Source organism: Heterocephalus glaber, unplaced genomic scaffold, assembly GCF_053883595.1.
Source record: "Heterocephalus glaber isolate CG9 unplaced genomic scaffold, H.glaber_assembly_v1.0 deba00001479, whole genome shotgun sequence".
Taxonomy (NCBI): Eukaryota; Metazoa; Chordata; class Mammalia; order Rodentia; family Bathyergidae; genus Heterocephalus; species Heterocephalus glaber.
The window spans coordinates 3905868-3932613 of record NW_028258316.1 but is presented as its reverse complement, the minus strand read 5'-3'; the positions used below and the strand labels follow the sequence as shown (position 1 = coordinate 3932613).

At 47.3% G+C, this 26746-nt stretch overlaps 1 protein-coding gene across 3 annotated transcripts; it reads right to left on the bottom strand.

The window, feature by feature from the left end:
* Positions 1-168: 168 nt before the first annotated feature.
* On the bottom strand, positions 169-26746 carry Ttf1 (transcription termination factor 1). 3 transcript variants are annotated; one of them, XM_004849056.3, is made up of 12 exons: positions 26644-26746; positions 25637-25709; positions 20516-22289; positions 19335-19558; positions 14986-15171; positions 13959-14037; positions 11506-11636; positions 9958-10192; positions 7548-7637; positions 6453-6518; positions 4398-4483; positions 169-3127 (listed from the first exon to the last, which is right to left on the bottom strand). In XM_004849056.3, exons 3-12 carry the CDS (start codon positions 21997-21999, stop codon positions 2946-2948), a joined length of 2763 nt encoding a protein of 920 aa, XP_004849113.3. In that variant the 5' UTR covers positions 22000-22289; positions 25637-25709; positions 26644-26746; the 3' UTR covers positions 169-2945. The 3 variants fall into 3 exon arrangements, 2 of the variants coding, with proteins under 2 accessions (XP_004849113.3, XP_087039117.1); XR_015439805.1 differs by lacking the exon at positions 169-3127 and having other exon boundaries at positions 9965-10192; XM_087182991.1 differs by lacking the exons at positions 169-3127; positions 4398-4483; positions 6453-6518 and having other exon boundaries at positions 7437-7637; positions 9965-10192.

Genomic DNA, 26746 nt, shown 5'->3' with positions numbered 1-26746 from the left:
AGCCTGGGCCTACATATTGTGTTCAAGGCCAGCCTGGACAACATAGTGAGACTGTCTGAAGGGGAAAAAAACAACCCAAAACAACAACAACAAAACACCCAAAACAACAAAATTCTTAAGAGTTCTGGCTTATGAATGCGCAGAAAGAACCACTGTTGACATTTTGGGTTTGTTTCATACATTTTAATGCTTCAGTAATAAATTTCTTTTATTCTTTTACAAAATTGAGAAAATATATATTCTTCTGAAATATTTCAGTTGGAACACTATCTTTTTGTGTTAGTAAGTTTTTCACTGAGGATGACTAAATACCTAAGAAAGACAACTCAGAGGAGGAAAGGTTTATCCTGGCTCATGGTTTCAGAGGTTTCAGTCCAGGGTCACCTGGCTCCACTGCTCTAGGCCTGTGGGAGGCAGAAGCCTCACAATGGATGGCCATGGCAGAAGAAAGCTGCTCATCTCAGGGAAGCCAGGAATCAGAGCAAGAGCCTGAGGAAAGCACCCCCAGTGACCTACCTGCCCCACCTCCTAGTAGCCCAATCAGCTAAGAACGCATCAGTGTGTTGAGTGATGAAGTTAGAGCCCTCAAAAATCAGCCATCTCTCTAGGTATCTCGTAATGAGCTTGACAATCAGGATTAACCTTCACATGTCAATCAAGTACGGTTTCTTTTTGTACCAGGGATCAAACTGGGGTCCTTGAACTTTCAGGGAAGGTGATGGAACCACTGAACTAAATCCCCAGCCCTCCGTCATCATTTTTAATAACTGCATAATATTCCACTGTAGAAATATACAATATAAAACATTTTATATGAAAGGACACTTACATTTTTCTGTATTGTAAACATGCCATTTTACACATTAGGTCTATTATTCCTTTATAATAAATTCTAGAAATCACTGGCCATACAATATGTACATTCTCCAGGCGCTGATAAACCTTAACAAATCATCCTTCAAGGGGAATATACAATTATTACAGTTCCATTACATGGAGACCAGGGTGTCTTCGGGCCAGAGGGAGCTTTCTGCAGCAGAAACACTTAGTAGAAGCCAGTATCTCTTGAGCGTCTGCTGTCTCTGTAGCACTGATGGGAGCTGGGGACAGAGTAAACAATACTCCTATATGCCTTTGTATTCTCCCTTCCCAACTGTGGCAGATCTGGCTCATGCTAACATCCTAACAGTGCTACATAAATGACAGATGGCAGTAGAGTCACATCTCTTGCTGATGACGGTGCTGAAGTCACTGTCTGGGACGTTTCTCTGCTCTCTCCAACAACCCCCCCCCCCCCGCCCCGCCGGGAGGTTGAGACCTTGATTTCCCACAGTCCCCTGCAGCGGGACACGGCCGGAGCTGGCGCTTGCGTGGTCCTGGGAGACTGAAAGGCAGGAGGTGGCGCAAGCTGCTGAGACTCAGGCTCCTGCGCTGGCACGTGGCAGTGAAGGAACACAAGCTGCAGACCCGTACCACAGTATGGAGGGCAGCGGCAGGAGCCAGGCTGGTGTTTGTGGGGCTGCTGAGAGGCACACGGGGGCATGGTGCAGCCATGCAGGGCTTCGCTGCAGCTCTCCAGCCCTGGGCGATCCGGTCCTCCCCTGCGGGATCCCTCATCCCATTTCAGTTTTGTGCCTTCACCCCTACGCTACGTTTTCCTGTGTTTGAAATCTCTCTGGTGGCTTTGCTTTGGTGACAGAGTCCACCATTCAAGTTAGCCTGACACGGACAGTTGTGGCTCGGTCTCACACGGCCCCTTTCACCAAACCTGATGGAGCCGGTGTTGGCTCAAGCAGGGGAGGGGCGGCTGCCTTTACCTGGTTTCCAGCGGAGCAGCAGGCAGCGCCAGCGACAAACTCTGAGGACAGCTTGGGCGACCAGCCCGGAGCCCCGAGCACTAGGGTCCTACTCAGGAAGGTGAGGCGCACCTGCCGTGGGCAGGAGGGAGCGCGGACCCACCCGTCCGTCCATCCCATGCTGTCTGCACCGAGACCGTGGGTCTCAGCCTCTGTAGGGACAGCAAGCAGCGTGGCCCAGCTTACAGAAGTGGCGAAGGCGCTCAGTTTTGCTGAGTGCACACAGCGGACCCCAGGTCAGGAAGTGTTCACAGGATGTGACTCTGCCTGCTGCTGCCGTCAGAGGAGCTTGGGACACTTGGGTTTTACAGAGCCGTTAGTGTAACTATTCTGGGCACAATGTACAGAAACGCTCATCAGTCCCTGTGCTCCTCTTTACTTTCACATTCACACTTTAACATGAAAGCTTTTTTTTTTTTTTTTGGTACCAGGGATGGAACTCGGGTCCTTGTGCTTGTGCAGCAGGTGGCGAAACCACTGAGCTAAATCCCTGGCCCGCTAATACATTTTTAACGTGCCACAATACAAGTTAACATTTTAGGGCTGGGGATTGAGCTCAGTGGCACGGAGCCTGCCTCGCAAGCACAAGGTCCTGAATTCAATCCCCAGTATCGGGAAAAAAAAAGTTAACATTTTGTGTCTCTTCCTCTGGCTACTAAACATTCTTTAATAAACATCATTACCAAAAGAGCTTTATTAACCAGTGCAGTTTGGAAAAGAACCAGGTGGTAGAGGCCTGGTCCCTGGGGTGGTGGGGCCTACTGGGAGGTCAGGGGTCACAGGGGGTGGACTTGAAAGGGACTGTGGGACCCCAGCCCCTCCCCCAGTCTCTCCTTTCCTGGCCATAAGTTGAGCGGTTTTTCTCTGCCACCTGATGGGCCACACACTCCTTTGGGGCAGAGGCAAGGCAAAGGAGCCAACCCACAGTGGACAGGAGCCTCCCTAAACCATGGGCCCATATAAACCTTTTCTCCTTATAAGATGTTATTATCTCAGGTATTTTGTTATGGTGATGGTAAGCTGACAGACACAGTAACACACGTATATAAATATGGCCCAACCAAAAGGACTGGAGATAGTAACCTCTGCTTAACTCTGTTCTTCCATGTCTTCTCCCTCACTGTCATCTTCACAATAAAAGATGTCTCTGAACAGGAAAACTTGCTTGGGTGCTGCAGGAGTTCGGATTTTGCTGCCCTTTTTCCCCATCTTCTTTTTAAATTTTTCTTTAAGCAATGGCAGACTAGTCTCATAAAGGTAATCGATGATCTCTACAGAACAGAAATTTAATTTGGAAATTATTTGTACAAAGCCTCTTATCAATGTCAAAGGATATAGGATCCTGATGATACCACCTGCGAGGCCCTAATGGTTTGCTTATACAATGGACCCCTGACTTATGAACTCAATCCGTTCCTGAGGGCTGGCTGTAACTCAAGTTGGTCACTGAAGGCTCGGGGCCCTCTACACAGCCTTCCAAAGTCTCTCTCCTGTACAATTTTAGGCTACACTTTCTTTCAGGCAGATCTCACCCCAGGATTTCCCACTTAGCCCCACACAGGAAAGGATGCTGTCATGTTCCTTCCAGACTCTTTTAAGGGTTAGATCTGTATCTGAGACCATCTGGAAGCACAAGTGGCCGGCATTTGGGTCGTAACACAAGACTCTGGTTGGAAGTTAAAACTGAAATTCTGGTCGTAACCCAAGTTGTTTGTATGTCAGGCCGGTTGTAACTTGAGGGTCCACTGTATTCCCTTATTCAACCCTCAAAAACACATCCTACAGACAGGCACTATTTTTAACTCATTTTTCAAACAAGGAAAGTGAGGCAGAGAGACATTCAGAGACTTGCCCAAGGTCACAGAATTAGCCTGCATACACACCTAGGTGGTTGGTCCTGTCTGCCACAGGCAAAGCAGTATTTCATCACACTCAGAACAATGCTGTTGGGCAGACCGCGGGGGACTCGCTGTGGGCTTGTTTTTTGTGTCTTGAGACAAGGTCTGGTGTGTAGTTCAGGCCGGCCTTGAACTCACTGCCTTAGCCTGAGATTAGTGTGCACTGCCATGCCTGGCACTGTGAGCTTGTCAGAGAACAATCCAGACTCTGGACTTGGCCTGGGGATTAGGATTTGGTCGGTTTGGGATGAGACTCAGGACTCTGCATTATTAAGAGCTCTCCACACGGCTCTGAGGGTCTGAGGTTAGGACTTACACACATCCAAACCACCCACAAATGGCAACAAGTAACAAGTGGGCACTGACGCTCTCCTTGGAAGTGTGTGTGGCGGCGGGCGTGCACAGCACACTTACTTGCTGAGCACTCACTGAGTGCCCACCACTGCGATGACCACACTCGCTACGTGTGAGAGCTCATGTAGCCCTTAGGAAAGTTCTGCCAGGCAGGGACTGTAATGTGCCATTTTATGATTAATGACTCCGATTCCGGGAAGTTATGTCCCAGCCAATGTGACTGAGATAACCAGCACTGAGTTGATCCTGGACCCGTGTTCTCAACTATATGACTATTTACAACACCCACCTGGGAAAGTCTTTTTCTGCCAAAAGGGAACACAGGCAGCTTTCAGCTTATAAAATTTAGTTTGAACGTAAGATGGAGGTACATCACTTTAGAAAGGAAAAGATTAAAATAAAGTATCAGTTAAAAGTTTATCATTTCCAAAAAAGTCTATCATTTCTGTAATCATTTACATGACAATTTATCCTTTATCATTACTTGTGCAGTAAATAGATTTGTTAGGTGAGGTCTGGAGAAATATTTAGTTTCCCTATCCTAGACAGGAAACCATCATGGCCATAAATGTGATAAAAATAAAATGCCTATGACAAACTACTGTTCATGTGGTGTAAAAACACACAGAGGAGGCAGGGATGTAGCTCAAGCAAATAGTGTACATTTACTATGCAGGGGGACTTGGGTTTAATCCCCACCACCAGAACAAATAAATAAAAACCAAAAACCATAAAAGAAAGAAAATCAGTAGTATAGGATGAGTTCTGCTTAAATCCAACTGACCTCAGTCATTGGTCAGAGACCAGGCGTAAGACCAGCTAACACTGGCTGCTGTCTGCCCCTCGCGTGGCCCTCCCTGCGCACGTCGTGGTAACCACCCTCAGGCGCATGCGGAAACTGGGACAGCTACCGCGGGGAGGCGCTGCAGAGCCTGCTCCCTGCAAACACGCGCCTACTGTGTGCAGTTCAAAGGCAGATGTACGCAGGTTTAGTTTGCAAAGCTAAAAAAATGCCTATGATGTTTTAGAACATTTTCAAATTAACAATAAGTGTGACAAAAACAAGCAAAAAATTTTTTTCTGAGATAGGGTCTTGCTAGTTCAGGCTGGCCTTGAACTCATGCTGTGGCCCAAGCTGGCTCTGAACTCGTGACAATCTTGCTTCAGCCTCCTGAGTGTTGGGAGTACAGGTGTGCACCACTATACCTGCTGATCAACCAAAGCTTCAATTTTTTAAAATATAAAAATCACTAATTTATCTGGATACTTTTTCTTAATAAAAACCTGACTTACCTCCCCATAGCTAACCAGTCTAGTACAAATAGTCAGTGAGAATGATCCTGTTAACTGTGTGCAGAGTTAAAAGAGGACTGGATTCTCATCAGAGCAGCCACTAACTGAGCACATACTATGTGCCAGCACCACGAGGCTGAGAGTCTCACTGGTTATCCCCCAGTAGTCCTTGCAATGGCCTTGGTTAAACACGCAGACAAGGATACCAGGGCTCAGAGACAGCGAGGGGGAGTCCAGGGATGGTGTCTGCTCTGCCCGAACCCAAAGCCCACGCTCTGCAGAGCCAGGTCCAGGTTTTGGGAAATGCTTGTAACTGAGCTAGACTTTGACAACTACACAGGTGAACAGCTCATCAGGGGGAGGTGCTAGTCTCAATCCTGACTAGGTAATCCACCAAGGCCACTTTAAGGAGCTGAAGAGACCACATTAAGCTACATCTCAGCCCGATTTAGTTTGTTATCAAACTGAGGACACACAGTATTTCAAACTGTACTTGAATAGATACCATGACCTCCATGGCACCGCTTTGTAATTCATAATTGTAACTATAATAATCAGACTCAAATATCTTTTTTTGTTTTCTTTTCTCTCTGGTGGTGGTGCTGTGGGGATCAAAGCCAGGGTCCGCTGAGCTACCTCCCCAGCTCCAGTTTTAAATGTCTTAAAGCCATTAAAAACTCATTTTAGTGTTAAAAAAAAAAAATCATGTGATCTGAAGCAATATCACAAAGTATACAAAAACCTAGGTGAAACAACAAATATTTAAAAAGTGGTTGGGTATTGGCAAGGGCAGGCTGTGGGACAGGACAGGAGTACTTCTCAGGTGGGAGCTGGTGGGGTGCGGAGCAGGGTCCCCCACACCCCGCAGGGTGTTTTACTCTGTGTTATATCACTCTGGTTTTCTCGCAAACATGATGAATTTTAACTCTCATTATACACACTTGATAAGCAGCAGCATGAATTTCACCCCCTCTTTAAGATTTGCTAGGTGGTCATATATTAAAAGTCATCTCTACTGTTTCATATCCTTAGTATTAAACAAATGCTTTACCCTATGGCACTAGCAAGATCTTCCCAATCTATTTCATTAGCATCTTCCACATTTATTTCATACAACCTGTAAGAAAAAACAAAATAACAATTTCAAGCAAAAAGCAACCTGCTGGACCTCTGCCCAGACGACAGGAATGCCAAGCGCTGGGAGGGACCGACACCCGCACTGCACATGCCCAGCCTCCCCCAAATCAAGCCAAGGTCACTGCGGAGTGAGCTATGGAGATGGGTGGAAAGCCACTCCTGCATGTGACACAGACGTGTAGTAACTGCGCGGCTGGGCCCAGCACTTACTAGGCAACAGACACTGTTAAGAATTACAGTAACCCTCAGCATGGTCTGACGAGGTCAGGGATTAGCTCTGTTCTACAGAAAGGGAATGGGGGACAGACCTGGGCACTGGCTCACCATCTCCTGACACTTGTCGCCAGGTGACGCCCTCCCCGGATCTGCCAGCCTGTGCAGTCTCTGCACCAGGGAGGACTGGGAGGATGTATAACCAGCAGGCACCCGGCCAGCTGCACACAGGGAACGAGCAGGAAGCTGCACAGGATGGCCCGGGCCCAAAGTGTCTCTGCCCTGCACTGCTGCCCGGCAGTATGAGTGACCCGAGTGCACTAAACTCTTGGGGCTCGGCCATCAGGCCTGTCCCTCCTCCTCCCTTGGAACGAACCTTCCGGGAGGAACTCGGGGACAGAACCAAAGCCCCAGCACCACGACGCTGACAAACTGGTGCTGATGAGAGGTGGGGCTTGGTCCAAATGATCTACCTCCATTTCCTGATGCACGGAAATAGGAAGTAACGTGCCCACAGGGAGAGCTTCAAAGGCATAAATAACCACCGACTGAGTATACAGTAATGCTGTGCATGCATTAATTCACTTCTCCTCCAGGGACGCCAGGAGGGAGCTAAATTCTCGTCATCATCACCCGCATTTCAGACGAGTCTGCGGGGACTCAAAAGGGTCATGCATCAGCGGCGGCAGGTGCAGAGGGTGCTGGGACAGATTTTACCCAGGGGACAGCACCGTGGTCTCTGCTGTGAGCAGCTACTCTCGGGCCAGAGAGCCAGCATCGCTTTCTACTCCTGTACCTTTCAATGAGGTTGATTTTGGCCTGCAGAGCATTGATTCCACGGTATACAAAGCCACCGTTAGTCATCCTCTTGGTTAGAATTTCTGTCCTACGATAAAAGAAAAAGATACTTTACTTTTAGGGGTAATGTTTGTTAAAATTTTCCATATTTTTCTCATCTAAACTGCCTTCGTTCAGAAACAATTTCTCACTTTTCCAACCCAACTCATTTACCAGTATGAAGAACATAGTATTTGAAAAAAAAAGTGAGAAGGAATCAATAAAACAACACAAAGATAGTGATTATTGAGAGTGGATGGCCAGGCATGGCACACGCCAGTAATCCTAGCACTTGGGAGGCTGAGGCAAGAGGATCACTTTGAGTTTGAGGTCAGCCTGGGCTACATAGCGAGACCCTGCCTCAAAAAACAAATTAAAACAACAACAAAAAAGAAACTGGATGATGGATGTGAATTCTATGTGTATGTTACTTATGAAGACAGATGGACGTGGCTCTTATCCCCACTACTAGCTTTCGGAATACCAAGGAGAATAAATTTGGTAACGTGGTAAAGGACCCAATGAGCCCTCTACTGCCTAAACTGATGGCTGAGGGAAAGAGCTGCTTGAACTTCCTAGTGAACACTGCCCAGCTGCAACAGAACTGGTTTTTCTTTTTTTTCCAGAAGTGGAGTTTGAACCCAGGGCTTTCACACTGAGCTACATACCCTGCCCTTTTCAAAAGCTTTTTATTTTGAGACAAGGTCTTGCCAAATGGCCCAGGCTGGGCTCCAGCTTTCAATTCTCCTGCCTCAGCCTCCCAGAGTGCTGGGATCACAGGCGTGCGCCACCATGCCCAGCCTTTTTAAAATGATACTAGGTATGGAACACAGGGCCTTGTCCATGCTAGGCAAGTGCTCTATTGCTGAGCGACAACCCCAGCCCTTTTTAACTTTATCTTTTTTTTTTTTGGTACTAGGGATCGAACTCGAGTCCTTGAGCTTGTGCAGCAGGCGGCAAAGCCACTGAGCTAAATCCCTGGCCCTTTAACTTTATCTTGAGACAGGATTTTGTTAAGTTGCCCAGGCTGCCTTTGAATTTGTGATTCTCTTGTGTCAGCCTGGAGAGCAAAAAGCTGTCATAATTAGATCGACAGACCATTTGATGTTCCAGTCACACGCTTGAGACACATGCGCAATAATCGTGTGCTTACCGCCATTTACGTGTGTGGGTTGGACATGAGTCACCTGAGGTCACTTCAATATCACACAAGGTAAATATATGTTCAGGACTCAGTTTCCTGTTTTTCTCTTCAAATGGAAAGACATGTCCTGCATGTCACCTTAATTATAGTGCTTTGGAAGCAGTATCGCCCTTACTCACTTCTCCCTTTTAATCACGAGCAGCACTTCGCTCCCATATCCCTTCTCAGCCTAACCCCTGGAGTTGGAAAGCGCTCTGCTTGGTGCACCCCACTCTAAGCGGTATCTGCTTTTTGGATTGTGCTTTCCTGGGCACGGTCAGTAACCAGCCTTGGCCTGGGGATGTGGCTCAGTGGTAGAGCACTTGCCTAGCTGTGTGAAGCCTTTGAGTTTAGTCCCTGAAAAAACAAAACAAAAACCAAAAAATGACTACAAAAACATAAAAAGCCCAAATACCCTAAATAGAACTGAGAGACATATAAGAAGTATAATCTAGGAGTGTAGTTTTAAAATAGGCCTCTTCTGGGTTTCATCCTGATTTGATACTCAGGGGTCACCAAGTCCCTTTATGCTTTGTGGGGTGAAAATGTGCAGAGCTGCTGCTTCAGAGCTGGGCCGAGAGGGACATCCCAGCAGCAACCCTCCCGGCTTGGAAAGCTGTAGCAGGCAAGAGCTATGCAGCCAGACCAGGACTGGACCTACTTCAGTGGGAGTGACAGAGCTATGCACATGGGGCCTCCAAGTTCCTCTGTACGCCAGATACTGCCTTGCTGCAGATGGAGACAGGAAACTACAAACCGGAAAGCAAAATAAAAAGGCAGAGCTACACCAATCACTGAGCTCAGGCCTTCTCTTCTGAATGTTAGTTTCACATCATGTTTTTTCAAATGGGGCAAATAGATAAACACTTTATTCTACTAAAGACCTAGAGGTGGAGTCAAGAAATCAGAAGCCCATTTCAGAATTTAAAAGGTTCAAGTTCTTTAAGAGGAAGCCATACACTCTAGCAGGGATGACGCTGCATACCTGTGGCCCACACCTATCTCCGGGTCAGAGTAAGGTATGTGCTCATTTAAATCAGATGCTGATACAGAAGCAGCTGGATTAAGAGGCCAGAGATGATCTCTGACACTTCAGTGTAGCAATCTCACCACTCCACCCACTCTAAACGAGAGCGGAAGACACAAAGTATGACGGTGAATTTATGTAAGAAGCTTTAAAACTTACCACTTACTTTTGCACTGCATCCAATTTCTCGTCTCCACCTTCGCTTCCACTTCCACCCACGATATGCCCTTGTAGAGCTTTTCCCGAACGATCGACAGGCGACTCTCAGGGTTTTCCTGGAGTTCAGAATCCATTTCACTTAACTTCTGTGGAGACATTTTCTTTAGAATCACTTCTTCGACAGCCTTGATGAGTTTCTGGGTTTCTGCCTTGCTCCAAACACCATGATTTCTTTCTGTAGATATAAAAGGATGACTCTGTAGTTGCTGATCTATTTGCTTTTAAATACAAGATTAAAAACAAAATGATAAATTGGATACTTCTCAGAAGATAGTGGGAAACTTCTCAGTTATGGAAATGTAAAATGAAACAATGTAATTACACACAAATTAACATGAAATTACTAAAGTGGCCACAGGGTCTTTTTAAGAACCAAAGTGAGACACTGCTAAGAAGTCCTGGGGCAGGCCAGAGCGAGCGCTTATCTCCCATGTGTGAGGCCCTGGGTTCCGTCCCCAGAATGGAATAAAAGCCCTTTCTTAATTTTTTTTTTAACTTAAAAAAGTTGTCCTTCCTGTTTTGGAGAGAATGCAACATGTCTCTGGTGTGACACTGTGAGGCTCCCAAACGTCATGGAAAAGATAACCCAGTGGCTTCTGTTTTATGTGCATGTCTGCCTCCCAAGGGCTCCTGGGATCCAAACATCAGCCACAGTGACATCTATCCAGGGCGACACGAAAGTCCTTGAGAACGCTGAGCCACAGGAGCAGCCAAAGCAGGGCAGCAGCAGGGAGGCCAAGGTGGAACAGACCCGAGAGCACAGGCATGTGGTTGTCCAGGGGAGCACTTCCTTCGCTCAGTGACAAAGTGGATGAATGCTAAAAAACCGAGAGACGCCCAGGAAGGGGGAAAGAAAAAAGATACCAGAAATTTTGTTTTAAATTCCAGAGTGTTGGTTTGCTCCTTAGAAACAGGAAGGAATGCTGTACCACATTGCCCATGTGGCCGGAGCATGCAGGGAGCTGTGCAGACCATGACCCTGACTGGGGGCTGTCTTATTACAGCAGTTTTGTGTATTTTGATGGAAAGATAGAACCAAAGAAACTTTTTATAAAAGAGGAGAGCCAGGGATTTAGCTCAGTGGTGCTGCCACCTGCCTTGTAAGCGCAAAGTCCTCAGTTCCATCCCCTGTAACAAAAAAAAAAAAAAAAAAAAGGAGAAAAAAGACAGGTGGCTGCCCACATCGTGTCTAGCAGACCACACGGCTGCAGGCCTCCCTCCAAAGGTTCTCTGGCCACTGTGACGAAGTGACCTCCTCCGCCAGCTTCCTGGGGACTGGACAGCCACGTGGCAGTTACACTCATGCTGAAAGTTACTGAACTGAGCTGTGGTCAAAACCAGCCTAGTGAGTTTTACTGACTGCAGGAGGAAGTGAAATGAACTAGCGGAGAGGCTGGCTTAAGAAACAGTGGCCCTCTCGGAGGGCAGGCCGCGGTGATCTCGGACCCAAGCCTATTGGGCGTACCACATGACAGATGGGCCACTTACTGTTACGGATCTGGGAGAACTTGAGGGCGACAGAGAGGCTGCTCCGGGCCACCATCGCCCCGATCTTTTTCCAGTCATTCCCATGGAGGGACTGGCATGCCTTCAGCTTCTCAGTGTCCCCTTTGCTGTACCTACAAGAAGGACAGTGAGATTAACCCAGTGTTCTCACCACAGTACTGCCGTCGGGGGAAAGGCTGAATGCGGTGTCGGGAACCCGGTTCCAGTCCTCACAGTGACCAGCGCTCTGGTCCCTGCTATCTCTGAGCTCCATCCACGGTGGTTGATCCATCTACCCACCCACCCACCCATCACTGCAGTTCCAGTCAGAGCTATCGGTGGATCTCAAGCGATCTGTCAGCCTGATCTGCCCTCACGGCCTCTGTCCCACCCCACCTGGATGGTGACAGCCATGGCGCCCCTCCAAGAGGGTGGCCCAGCCCGAGCTTCAGGGCCTCCGTTCCCTCCTAGACAATGTTGTGCTTCTCCTGTTCACACTGGTCCTGAGTTTTGTGCTCTGTCGTATCCATAACCCTGACAGATGACAGACACTCCATACACATACAACACAATAGCCCACCATAAATATGTCACTGTTTAAGGAGTAAATATGCATTAATCCCACATAAAAACAAAGAGACAAGTACCAGAAAGGCACTATAATGTTAAAAATGGAATAGGAGATTAAGCACCTTTACTATTTAAGTGGAGAAAAAGCAGTCTTGTAACACCCTAAGATTCCTAGGCCTTAATGCAGGCTGGGGAAGTGGGCAGGAGAGGAGAGACTGGTGGTTTCTATATTACTAAGGCAATGGCAGAGGAAATTCAGCCAGACATGACGTTCTTGTGTGTCCTGAAACGGATCTGTACACACAGATTATTTTTTTTCACTATTAAGAATCATGGGAATAAATAAAAGGTTAACACTTTCAAGTAGTATTATTCTTAAGGATCTGACTGAGATTCAAAAACAGAGAAAGAAAAGCCTCATAGAACATAAAGACTGTGAAGCAACTGAGAAGAGGAAGTAAAAGAGATATTAATTGCTGGGCATGGTGGCACATGCTTGTAATCCAGCGCTCTGGGAGATGGAGACAGGAGGACTATAAATTTGAGCCCAGCCTGGGAAACTTAGCAACTGAGACCTGTCTCAAAATTTAAAAATTTTAGAAAGGACTGGGGATGTACCTCAGTGTGAAGATCCTGGGTTCAATCACTAGTCTGCCTTAAAAGAAAAAAGAAATTGTACAGAAAGAGGTGTTCTGACCTTCTACAGCTCCCAGAGCCTTAGAAATTCTTTGGTTTTTGACTTCCTATATTTTTTTCGGTGAAGAATTCTTCAGCTGGAAAAAGACTCTAAGGGCAAATGATCCCCTTGACACAAATAATTTGGCATAAAAGACTAAACGCTTTCAATTATTAGAACGTTAGAATTTTATTATTTCACAAAGTCCATTCCTGGACTTAGGCAGAAAATGCAGATAGAAAAATGTTACTGTGGCTGTCACTGTTGTTTGTTGTTGTTTTTATTGTTCTTTTGTTGTTGTTTTTTGCAACAAGGTCTCACTATGTAGTTCAGGCTGGCTTCGAACTCACGGTGAGCCTCCTGCCTCTCAGCCTCCTGAGAGGTGGGATTACAGGCAGGTGCCACCACACCCGGCAGCCACTCTTAATTCTGTAAATCCCATTTAAAATGCTATCTTCAGTGAATTTTCTTAAAGTTCTATTCACAATTATCTGATAGTCAGCTGCCCCCCAGCGTGAAATCAGGAGTGGAGACAACAGTTGTTTTTTGAGTCCCTGGACACAGGGATGGCAATTTCCTTCCTGCTTTCTTCCTTATTCTCAGGTGGAATGATGACCTGACATAATCTATGGGGTTTGTTTTAAATTTAGGATGTTGGACACAAATTTTAACTGGGAATTTTATTTGGGCAAAAGACAGGAGAGACTAAGAATCGTATTAGGCACTCTGGACTGATGCTACTGAATTGCACTAACGTGATCTAACACTGGTTTTTGGTTTCTACCTTCAAATATCTGCTGAAAGCCAGAAGAGCTGCACATGGCTAGCATTGTGGCAAGGTCCCTGGGCAGCAGGAGCTCGAAATGCAGCAGAGCAAATGAGTAGCAGTGAGACAGGCACGCAGGTGAGAACAATCTGAGATTTAGGTCACACAGGCTTATTAGAGGGGTGGAACTGGCCCTGAAGACGTACACCTCATCCGCAACCCAGTTTCACATGTGGAAGGCTTGAGCTTTACTTCTCTTCTAGAGCTGTGAGTATTCTTTTTTTTTTTTTTTTTTGGTACCAGGGATCGAACTTGAGTCCTTGTGCTTGTACAGCAGGCAGCGAAACCACTGAGCTAAATCTCCGGCCCAGCTATGAGTATTCTGATTTAAAATGTCAGCAAACGCTGAGGAAAGCCCCATGCCCAGGAGGAAGACTGCCTTACCTCCCTTTGTAATTGTTGACATCGAATATCTTCTTGGCGCGGTAGTACACGAGTTTCCAGGGCCGTGCAATGCCCTTCCCTAGGGTCAGAAGGGAGCGAGTCAGAGAGGCCCTGAGCGCCCTAACAACCACAGAAGGGACCCACCATGGCCCCGGCAACAACGCTGCAGATCAGGCATTGTGCATCCTGCAGAGGCCGGCTGCCTTGGGGACCTCTGCAAACTGGACACTTAGGACCTGGGGGCTCCAGCCTTGCTCTGCTCAAATCTTGGAAAACACCTTTCGAAGCTGGAATACTTGTAGCAGCACTTGAATGAAGGGAAAGGGAACACTAAGGTGGGGGACACACGCCAACAGTCCTCCATAAAATGAACAAAACGTTCCAAACTAAGCTTTCCTCACTTTCCCACGCTATAGCCGAAAGGATCCATCCACAGGGCTCGCCGTACCGCATCCTTTGTGAGCCTGCACAATCAGCCTCTTCAAATTCAGGACAGGATTTTTTCACTGGGATCCTCCATCACCTTCTGACTTTCCCAGGGACACCCAGAGCTGGGGTCCCGCCAACCCCATGCCTCCGGCCCCACTTCAGACACACGCGGGGTTGCGTGGAAGGGGGTGCTGTATGCAGCACCCACATAAAATAAGTAATACAGGGCCAGGGATTTAGCTCAGTGGTTCTGCCGCCTGCTGCACAAGCGCAAGGACCCGAGTTCCATCCCGGGTACCAAAGAAAAAAAAAGTAATATGGCACGAGAAACCCGAACCCTAATTATCACCAAGTGGGAAAGACAGAAGGTGATCATTTGCTTTCTCACGAGACCCGTAAGGACACACGGACACATCCCAAACCCCAGGGTACGGACTGACAATGAGAACACGACCAGCACATGGGGCTTCGCCACACACTTGGGATGGGCCGGGCCAGGCCGGGCCGGGCATGGTGCGCAACACCTCTTCCTCCTCCCCACAGGTGACCTGGCTAGGATTGGAGGCAGGGATGGCAGAGAGAGCGCTCCTAAACTCACCAATGTGCAGCCTGAATGCATGCTTCCGTTTCAAATCTGTGATGGCAGCCTTTTCCTCTGGGTATCTGTCTGTGTACAGCAGCTTGTCCGCGGTCTCAATTCCTGTCAGAGATAGGAATTCTTGCACGTTTTCCTCTATCTGCTTATTTTCCTTGGAAGAAAACTTGCCAAATCTAATAGCAACACCTAGGGGTGAGAAGGCAGGGAGAGAAGTACGCACTGTCAGTGATGAAGAACAGCAAACCGACAGCCTCTGGAGCACCAGTGCTGGCCAGCGCCGCCCTGCTGGGGCGGAGGCCATTCCCAGTCCCCAGTCCCACTGGGATGCTGCTTGCTTCAGGCCCGACCTGGCCTGTTCTCCCACAGTCCTCCCTGGTCATTCCGTCCCACAGTGACCTTTCCTGCTTCGTCAGTCTGTCCGTCTCTCTTCCTGACAGTACTGGGGACCGACCCCCAGGCCTCACACATGCTAGGCAAGCACTCTACCAACTGAGCTACACACCCAGCTTCCTCTTCTTTTTTGAGACAGTGTCCCACTAACTTGTCCAGGCCACCCTCAAACTTGTGATCCTCCTGCCTCAGCCTCCTGAGTAGCTGGGATTATAAGTGTGTGCCACCACACCCATTAAAAAATGATCTTTTTTAATATCAAAAGTAACATACTCATTTAAAATCCAGACAATATGGAGAGGAGCACTTAAAGGAAGCCCCCTTCCTCCCTGTACCATGGGTCCCACCAAAGATAGTGTGTAAAAAGAAGCAGGTTCTAGGCATATCTTGGCGGGCAGGGTGACAAATGTCAGCACTTCCACCAATCACTGGCTTCCTAGTCATCACTCAAAGCACCCATCATGAAGCTGGGTGCAGGGGTGCACACCTGTAAACCCAGCACCTGGGAGGTGGCGGCAGGAGGATCACTGTGAGTTCAAAGCCAGGCTAGGCTGCAAAGTGAGTTCAAGGCCAGCCTGCACTACATAGTGAGACCTTGTCTCCAAAATTCAAACAAAACAAAACCCTACACAATGAACCATATTACAGTTTCTTCTTTCTTTTCCCTCCCTCCCTCCCTGCCCTGTGCTGGGGATCAAAACAGTGTATTCTTCTGTTTTCAGGCTCATTCAAAAAAAAAAAAAAAAAAAAAAATATATATATATATATATATATATATATTTTGTTTTGCAGTACCGGGAATCAAACTCAGGACCTTGCGCTTGTAAGGCAGGCGCAGTGCCACTGAGCTAAATCCCCTGCCCTTAAAAATATCTTATGAAATGTCACTCCAAAATTTCAACAGAATATATTACTAAAAAGGGGCCCTTGCATACTGCTCTATAAATTATGTGTGCTGTTGTATTATTTTGCTTACTTCGTCTTTGCTTCTGAACTAATCTTTTCAACCTGATTAGTTCTGTATGGAAGGCTCTCTCTTTTCACTTTTACCAATGACCAGTGGTATTGGGTGTCACACAGTTCTCAGTAAAGACTGCTCATTTGTCTTCAATTTGTGGCTTTCTTTTGGCTGCTGAGGATTAAACCCAGAGACTTCAAGAGCTGCATCCCCACCATTTTTTGGAGACAGAGTCGAAGTTGCCCAGGTTGGGCTCACAATCCTCCTGCCTCAGCCTCCTAGAGTGCTAGGAATTACAAGGGTGCACTACCTGGAGTTATGATTTAGATCTAGAATATCGTGTGTTCAGAGGCAGGGCTTCTGGGCTTGCCTGGATTAAGGGGGCACCGCAGCTGACCTGCTGACAGAAGTGGGGGCTGGTCAGAAGAGGCGTTTCCCTGGGGGGTGTGACACAGAAGTGTACTTTCTTGGCCCTAGCTCCTTCTTTGCTCTCTGCTTCCTGGCCACCATGATGTGAGCAGCTTTCTCTGCCAGACCTTCCACCATGCAGTTCCTCCTTGGAGCCAGATGACTATGGACTGAACCCTTAAAAACCACAAGCCAAAATAAACTTTCCCTCCTTTAAGTTGCCAGTGTTGGGTATATTGTCCCAGCAACAAGAAGGTGATTAGGACAGATTTTGTTACTGGGAGTGGGGCCACTGCCATGACTGTAACTGACCACGTGATTTAGAAGCCTTTGGAAGTGGTTCGTGGGAGGAGTTTGGAAAAGCCTGGAGAAGTGCACTAGAGAAGCCCTAGAATGCTGTGAGCTGTGTTTGATGTAAGATACTGGTCAGAGCTTGGAAGACTTGAATGCTGATAAAAATACAAACAGTAAAGGCCAGGCTCAGGAGGTTTCAGTTGGGAATGAAGACTCCATTGGTAGTGTTATGCACTGGCAGAAAATTTGTCTATATTTTGCCCATGTCCTTAGACTTTGCAGGAGACTGAGATTAAAGGTGGCAGATTAATCAATCTGCTGGCAATTTCAAGGCATTCCAACATTCAGGCTGTGGCATGGGTACTGGGGCTGCTTTTAAAATATTTACTGTGAGAATCAGAACCAAAAAGCAGAGCTAAATAATGTATACATTTTGCTGGTGGCCAGAAAGGAGGCACATGTAAAGTTGGGGCCTAGAAAAGTCAGGGCTGAGGAGAGTTTGGTTGCTGAAAAAATTAATATTAAAAAGAAGCCAAGAATTTTGCATTAGGGCAATAGGAAAGATCCCTTGAGGGCATCTCAGGAATCGGCAAGACCTCAATCCTTTGACCACGCTAAAGTTCAGAGGTGAAGTTTTGCTTTGAGAAAAGAGCCACAGGGAGCCCAGCTCATTTAAGGCCAACTAAAAAAGATTCTCCTGAAGTTCATCCAGCCACCCACACAGTCAGAGGCTGCTACAGACAAAATGCAAGGCAGCCTGGTTACTGCTTGAGCTGGTAGCAGACCATGGCATCCATCATTCATGTGGTACTGGTTTCTCAGGTATGCAGAATGCACAGTTGTGGGGTCAGGGAAGCTCCCACACAGACTTCAGAAGCGCTGGGGGGCCAGGCGGTTTGCCCCTGAGAAGGCAGTGTGTGAACTGTGAGAGTGAAGCCTTCAGTGGAGACCCCAGGAAGCTGGAGAAGGCAGGAGCGTGGAATGTCTGCTGAGGAAAGCCACAGGCGGGGAGCAGAGCCACCCAGGAGAGAGGCCAGGAGGGTTGCGACTGGCAGTGCTGTAGGCACTCAAGCCTTGTGGAGTTCACGTCTCGCCACAACTTCCTCAGGTGTTGGAGACAGCTATGGAATTTACAGTCTGGCCTGCTGGCTCTAAGTCTTACTTTCATCCTGCTCCTTTCTATCTCCCTCTTCTCCCTTTCAGCATGGCAATCTTTTTTTTTTTTTTTTCCAGCATGGCAATCTTTACCCCTGCCACTGCATCCTGGCCATATTTAATTTTTGTTTTGATTTTTATAGGGGCTCACAGCTAAGAGTTACCTTGAGTCTCAGAGGAGATTTTGGACTTGGACTTTTCCACAGTGCTAGAACCGTAAAGACCTTGGCAACTCTCAGAGATGGACTAAATGTATTTTATGTAAAGAGATATCTATGAGTCTTTTGAGGGGCAGGGGCAAGATGTTATGGTTTAGATCTAGAATATCTCCCCAAGAATCATGGGTTCAGATGTGGGGCTTTGGGGAGGTGACTGGATTATGGGGATGCTATAGCTGAATTGCTGTTAGGAGGTGGGGCCTGGACAAAAGAGGTGGGCCACTGGGTGCAACACAGGAGGGCCTCTTGTCCCCAGCTCCTTTCTCTCTGCTTCCTGGGCACCATGCTGTGAGCAGCTTTCCTCTGCCAGACCTTCCACCATGCCCTTCCCGCCCTGGAGCAGCCAACTACAGACTGAATTCTCTAAAAACTATAAGCCAAAATAAATCTTTCCACTTTTAAGCTGTGGGTGCTGGGTATATTGTTTCAGGGACAAGAAAGTGACTAAGGACTCGGGTTAAACCAATGGCTTTTTCCTACATCCAATAAGGTTTTGGGGAGGCTCTTGTGACAAATCAAGTGAGAGCAAAGGGAGCATGTTAGGTCTCTTGAGACCATGCTCATGACAGCTAGCTCACACTCAAATTAACATGGTGAGGAAAGAAACTATACCTCATCCAAGCCGACGATGTCAAGCTGACAGCTTTAATTTTATTTTACTTCCGTATCCTTCCTAGTATCCCAACCAATTCCTTCCCTTTTTTCCATGATTGATTTTCTAGTCTGGAGCTATCTGGTCACTTTGTTCTCATTCTTCCTTGCCAAAACAGGCACTTTGCTTTGCTAATTTCTCAGCCTGTCAGCAGCTCTGGAATGAGCTACAGGATGCTTCCTGTGACTCTGCTGATCTGAACCACTCACCGAAACAGCCAGGTGCTGGATCTGCACACAGGAAGGGTCAACAGACAAAAGGTGCCACCACTCACCTTGCCCCTTAAATTCTTTAAACCGCTCCAGGTCATCACGGTACATTCGCTTAATTGTCGTGGCTGCCCTTTCCTTGATGTCAGGAATGAACTCCTGGAGCTGCCTCACCGCTGAATGCAGATCCACGTCTGAATAATCAGAATCCCTCCAGTCTTCAGATGCCAATCTCACAGCCTCGCTAGCCAATTCCAGATTGCTTTCTTCTTCACTGGCAGGTTCTGACCTAAGAAGGAAAGCTAGTTAACATTAACTACCACTGGACCTAGTAAGAAAAACTGGGTTAACATTAGCTACCACTTGACCTAACAGCTTTTAAACTCACTTCCTACATGACTCTCCCAGAGTGTTCAGGCTAGATGGGGCGCTGGAGTTGTCTGTGATTTTAACCTCTTTGATGTGATCTGATTTTTTGCATATATGTCCCAAGTGGCGTAGCAGGTAACATAAGGCCCTAAGTGCTATATTTGTTTAATTACTATTCTCATCTTTTTTGGTTTTTATACCTACAGAAAATCAGACATTCCTCCCCAACCCTTCCAATGAGTTACATTTTGTAACAGGACCGTTAGGAATTAATTGAATCCGTATTTTGGATTTTACATATAGTTGCTCCTGCTACAGATTCTAAGAGCCTTTTTTTCCTTTAATTTTCTGTGTCTCCATCCTAAGTCCTCCCCCAGTTCTCTGCCAGATGTCTAAATCTGCTCTTCATATGTCCAAGCATATTACTGAACCTCTTAGATTGGTAACTAAAAAGACTCCAGGTACCCGTTTGAGCAAAGTGTTAACAGCTTCCGGAGGGGCCACAGCCCCACTGACAGCAAAGCACCAAGCACAGTCCTGCTTCCTGAGCAGTGTCCTGAGAAGTCCCCCAGAAGACAGCACAGAGGATGCTGCAATGCCACCTGACGCGCGTCCCTTTCACTTTCCTGTGAAACCACCTTACAATAGGACAACCTAACAAATCTAAGGAAGTCACTGAGCAGAAGTAGGGGAAAATCTGTCCTGAGTCTCAGGAACTATGAAAGTACTTAAAAAATCCTTGTGTTGGGCCAGGGATTTAGCTCAGTGGTTTCACCACCTGCCTTGCAAGCGCAAGGACCCGAGTTTGATCCTCGTGTTAATTCATCAGACAGTATCCGTCAGTGGTATTTATATAAGCTCACCATTCCCACATTACCTCCTCGCCTCTGCTATGCGCTTCTCTCCTGAAGAGGCCTGGGTCTGCTCCTCCTGGGGTATCTCCTTCACATTTTCTTCAAGCAAGACACAACTGCCTGCCGCTGGGTCGCGGAGTGTGTCCTCAGAGTTCTCACCACACACCAAGGTGCCTTGGACAGATGCACGCTTCCTCTTCTTAGAACTGTTCTTTATCTTGACCCTTTTGAGTACATCGCTGCCTTCCTCAGCCCCAACCTCGCTGACCACCTGTGATCCTTCGGGGAACGGGTGATCGGGATGCTCAGGCCTGGCCAAGGCTCCCGACTCCTGGAGAACAGACAGTTTCTTCTTTTTTTTCTTAGCTTTGTTTTTATAAGCAGACTGCAGTCGCTCTGTGATTTCACCTTCTTGGTCTACAGACAGCGAGGACGGCTGCTTGTGTGGTACCTTCTGGGGCCTGGGTTTCACATTCCCTTCCATCAAGGCATGACTGCCTTGTGCTGAATGAGAGTGTGTGTTCTCAGGGTTCTCATCACCAGACTCCATGGTGCTTTCCAGAGACACACGCTTCCTTTTCTTAGAATTTTTCCTTATACCGATGGATCCCTTGGCCTTTCTGAGTACATTGCTGCCTTCTCCAGCCCTGACTTTGCTGACCACCTGCAATCTTTCAGGAAAGGCATGATTGGGACTCTCAGGCCTGGCCAAGGCTCCCGACTCCTGGAGAACGGACAGTTTCTTCTTTTTTTGCTTAGCTTTGTTTTTATGAGCAGACTGCGGTCGCTCTGTGACTTCGCCTTCTTGGTCTACAGACAGCGAGGACGGCTGCTTGTGTGGCACCTTCTGGGGCCTGGGTTTCACACTCCCTTCCATCAAGGCATGACTGCCTTGTGCTGAATGAGAGTGTGTGTTCTCAGGGTTCTCATCGCCAGACTCCATGGCACTTTCCAGAGACACACGCTTCCTTTTCTTAGAATTTTTCTTTATGCCGATGGATCCCTTGACCTTTCTGAGTACATCGCTGCCTTCTCCAGCCCTGACTTTGCTGACCACCTGTGATTCCTCAGGGAACACATGACTGGGATGCTCAGGCCTGGCGAAGGCCCCTGATTCTCGGGGACTGGACAGTTTCTTTTTTTTCTTAGCTTTGTCTTTATGAGCAGACTGAGGTAGCTCTGGGATTTCACCTTGGTCCACAGACAGCGAGGATGGCTGCTCACGTGATTCTGGCTGGGGCTGGGAGATGCTCACGTGCTGGCTTTCCTGCACAGTATCCCAGGATGTGGCTTTCCTAGGAAAGTTTTCATTCTTTTTCCCCCTAACCTTATTATGCAGTTCTTCTGGCTCATTTCTATTTGACTTGGTCATGCCATGCAGCTTCTCTGCTTTATGCCCTTTTGTTGACTTTCGTACTTTGCTCACATCGACATAAATGACATCCACATCCCTCCGAAAATTCTTTGGCATGTTCTCAATATTTTCTTTACCCACAAAGACATACATAACACCTGTTTCCTTGTCTACCCTCAAAGCACCATTTCTCCTCTTTTGATGTGTAGAGATGGCCTTTTCACTCTCATCACAGATTTCTGATTTTTTTCAAAGGAGAAGAAATGAGAGGCTGGAAATCCTTCCTCTTCTTAGTTATTTGACAGTGGTCACTTGCCAGAGAGGCGTCTCTGAAACCTTCGTGGGCACGTTTCCGGGGCCTTTCTTTATATACAGGGTACTTTTCCTTGTTGAAAACGTGTGTGTGGATTTCAAATCTGCTTGATTCTCCTTCCATTTTATGCCTATAAAGAAATGTGACAACAATAGTTTATTTTTGCATTTTAAACATTAGCCTGGGCAGGGGGAATTACAGCAAAATGAAACTGCATGACAAATGATAAACCTGCAGTCACAATTATAAATTTTACACTATGTTATATAAAATCCACAGAAGAATCATGGGAATCCACTCCCTTTAGGACCACTAGTAAGGATGAACTTTCATAGCAAACTGTGCTTCTCTTCTGTATTTAAATTTAAAAAATAAAATAATGACTTAGTCATTTAATATGTGTCTTTTGCTAAAAAGGCAAATACCAAAGAGGAAGGTGGTCTGTCTGCCTCACCTCCTCTCCCTTTCCATCCCTGAAAGCAGAATTTCAAGACTCCATGAGTGGAGGCTGCACGGTGGGCTCCACTGTGGGGCAGCAAGTATGCAGGGACCTCAGCTGGGAAAGTCAGTTCTGGGCAAAAGAGGGCAGAAATGCCCTGTTAGTGGACGACAAAGGGTGAAAATTCTACAACACAAGGCTCTAATGTTTTATTTTTTTATTTTTTTGGTGCCGGGGATTGAACTTGGGTCCTTGCGCTTGCACAGCAGGTGGCGAAACCACTGAGCTAAATCCCCAGCCCACAAGGCTCTAATGTTAATACTAACATGGCACATGTCTTTTGGAATTTAAACATAGTAACAGAGATGTACTTTAGAAAATACATGGTTAAAAAATATAGTTTTGCAAGCACACCACATTCTTTTTTTTTTCAGGTACTGGGGATCAAACTCAGGACCTTGCTCTTGCGAGACTAAATCCCCAGCCCACCATATTCTTGCTCTGTATTACTTCTCAGTTCAAATTTTTAGATTTTATGTAGCTTTGTCTAGGTAATACATTTACATGGCTTAAACCTAAAAAGTCTACTCTTATTTCCTTTCCTTGGCATTGACACATTCCAATCTGCAGATGTTGTTTCCACTAATAACAGATCCTGGGGCTTGAAAGCCTAAATGTTATTCGTATTTCTGGCAAAAGGCACCCAATGTATCCTGGGTAGTAGGTGGCAGCTCTAAGACCTATGCTGCTGGAGGGAAGAGGATGTGAAAGAACATCTGAATAAATAACTACAAGGCAGGTCCCTCAGCCCTGAGACTTCGCCTTTCATGGGGGCACCCAGACCTCTGGGTGAGACCCTCATTCCTGATGTCACCCAGCTAGGAACCACCACCCAGAGACACAGGGATGCCTCTCTTGACCTCAGCTATTGAACAGGTGCTCTAACTTGACTCCCTGTTCAGAGAGGGTCCAGCAGGTTGGGTCTTATGCCTTATGAAGCTCCAACTCCTAGCACTGTGAGTGGCCCATAAGAACTCAATAAATTTCTTTGGCTCCCCTCAAGCTGCTGAGAATGGCTAGGGAAAACTCCCCCTCACACCTGGCCAGATGAGCACCACTCTAAACACCTGGTTCCTCCCTACAGCTGGGAAGTGAACACTGCGAACTCTTTCTCTAGATCTGTGTAGTCCCATAGGGTAGGTAATAGCCACATGAGACTAATAAGGACTTGAAATGTGACCAGGACTACAGGGAACGGGGAAGGGGACGTTACCAGGACCTCTGGCGTAGGTCCTGGCCTGTGAGCCAGCATAGCACAAGGCGAATTCAAGAACAGACAGAAATCGAGACTTAGAGTGGAGAAGCTAAGTCTTAGGTCCTGATCAGTGCTGCTGATGGCAACAAAGACAAAGGCCCCCAAGCACATCCAGTGTTTATTAAATACAGTTGTGGGAAGGAATAGGGAGCTGGCTATGCTTTGAAGACACCCAGTGAAACACTGCCGAACACCTGGCATGATGGTGCCAGGCAGGGCTGTTGGAGAGGAAGCACTGTTTGTGTCTTGCTTGGATAGAACAAAGCAGTACTGGGGCCAGGTACAATTAGCAAGCAACCCAACAGGTCAGTGAGAAGCCATAATTCAGGGGGAAGGCTTTTAATTGGGGTCATGCTGACCTCAGCTGCATGTAACTCAGCAGAGCCCTGCCACTTCACAGACCAGGCCTAGGTTCCCGAGGCAGCCATCCAGGGAGAGGCTAGACTTGCCCAGTCTACCATTTTTCATGCCCATGTGAGTCACACAGAGCTTCAGTCTGACTCCTGATATAAAACAACATAGCCGAATTATGGAAAGCAAGAAGCAGATGCCGCTCACAGCCTGCTAGTACTGGGCAGGGATGTGTGCTACACAGCACACACTGGGGCCTGCTATAGAATACACACTACATTTTGAAGACTTCAAACAAAGAGGATTAAACATCTCAATAATTTTTATATGCTGATTTAATACTGAAATAATATTGGATACTGGGTTAAGTAAAACACATTCCTAATTCTGCCCGCCCCTTTGAAAGCTTTTTACATAGCTACGGGAAAATTTTAAACTACATATGCAGCTTGCACCATTCCATTTTTCTTAAAATAGTAATTATTTCAAATTTCCTTTACCTAAGAACTTCCAAATGTCATTCTTTCTCTCCCATCTGCTGCTATGAACTTGCCTACAACCTCACACTCTCAAGACAAGAAACAGCTTACGGGGGCCCGGGATTTGTCTCAGTGGTTCCGTCGCCTGGCTCGCAAGCGCAGGGTCCTGAGTTCGATCCCCAGTACCAAAAAAAAAAAAAAAAAAAACCAGCTTATGCTCAGAATCAAACACACCTGGCTCCATCCTCTCTCTCTTGCTCCAACAATGTGTCCCTCTCCTGAAGGTTGTTCCCTTCAATGTGTGTGCTGACCCCACCTCCACCTGCCTTCTCAGAGTGCTCCATTGGGTACCTACTCCCCATGTGGGGCTCTCCCTTCTGCACTGGCTCCTTTGTAGCAACACTCCAACAATCTTCTGTCTTTCCTACTTAAAAAATAAAAATAAAAAAGCAACCACCTTCTAACCCTCAAGTCCCATTCAGTTATTCCTCTCCCCACTTCATAGCAACATTTATTGAGAGAGAAAATGTTCTTTCCATTCCTCACTTTCCACTTCTTCTTTTTAAGGTACTGGAGCAGAACCCAGAGGCCTTCTACCACTCAACTACATCCCCGGCCCTTTTATTTTTCCCATTCTTTATTTTGACACAGGGTCTCAGTTGCCCAGGAAGGACTCGAACTTGTGACTTCCTGGCCTCAGCCAGAGTGCTGAGATTACAGATGCGTCGGGTTCTATCCAGTTCTTAACCTACATCTTTGTAGCTTCCATCTCAGCACTCCCCTGGGACTGCTCCAGTAAAAATGCCTGTGACCTTCAAGTCACGGAATTTAATACAGTTCAGGATTCCTTAATAACAATGAATAAAAAGGACAATTCCTTTAAATACTCTTACCTTCCATCATTTTTTTTCTTTTTTGGTAAACACTTCTTCAAGGTATCCTTCTGGACTTTCCATTCAGTACAACCTTTGAAATACACAAGCAGCGGGGGATTTAGCTCAGTGGTTCGTTCGGCCGCCTGCCTCGCAAGCGCAAGGTCCGGAGTTCGATCCCCGGTACAAAAAAAAATACACAAGCATTGCCTGCTAAAAACACTATAGTTCCCTCATTATTCTTCTGATAAAGTCAAAATCTTTACAGCCCAACAAGTCTCTTCCAGTCTTCAGGACCTGGTCTGGCCCATGTCTGCCTCTGTATTCCTCCTTCGCAGCTGGGTGTCACGCACTCCGCCTTCTTTCAGTTCCTAGAATACACTAACGTTCCTTTTCCTGCCAGACACTTCGCAAAAGCAGCCCGGAATGCGCTTCTGTCCCGTTGCTGCTGCGCCCTTTAACTGGCCCGAGTATGAAACCCATTTTCTCGAGAGGGCCTCGCTAACTCAAGGGAACCCCATCTCCCTGTTCGTATAGTGTTTCCCAACAACCCAGCTCTTTCTTCCCTAACGCACTCCGCAGTTGAGATGGGGTCGGCCTCTGAAGGCAGGGATCTGCCCGGCTCGCTCCCAAGCGGCCCGAGTGCAGCCTCCTCCTAGGAGGGGACACGTGCGTCTCCCCACTTGTTGGAAACACACTTCCGCCCTGCAGGCTCCGGGCTCACGCCGGGCCCGGCCTCCCTCACCACCTCCGGGTGCGACAGAGACCTTGCTCTGCTTCTGGGTGGGCGCTCCGAGCTGAGAGGGCGAGGCCTAACTAGATGGGGACTTTCCACCCTCTTAAGCCTAAAGTCCCAAGCCGCAATCTTGGGTGACGCGCCCGCGGCGGCAGCGAAGGCCGAGGCGCCAATCCAGCCATGGAGACCTCAGGCCAAAGGCAGATCTCAAAAGACTAAGGCAACCGCCGCTCAGCTTCTACATGCGCATGTTTAAAAATGAAACTAAGCAGTAAGGGCACTTTCAACCTACCCTGTAAGAAACGTCGCCACTTATTTCCCAGCCGGAAGTGTCTCTGTTGGAAGCGGAAGTAGCCGTGCGTCATTTCCAGCCCCCCCCCGGTGTCACGCTGCCA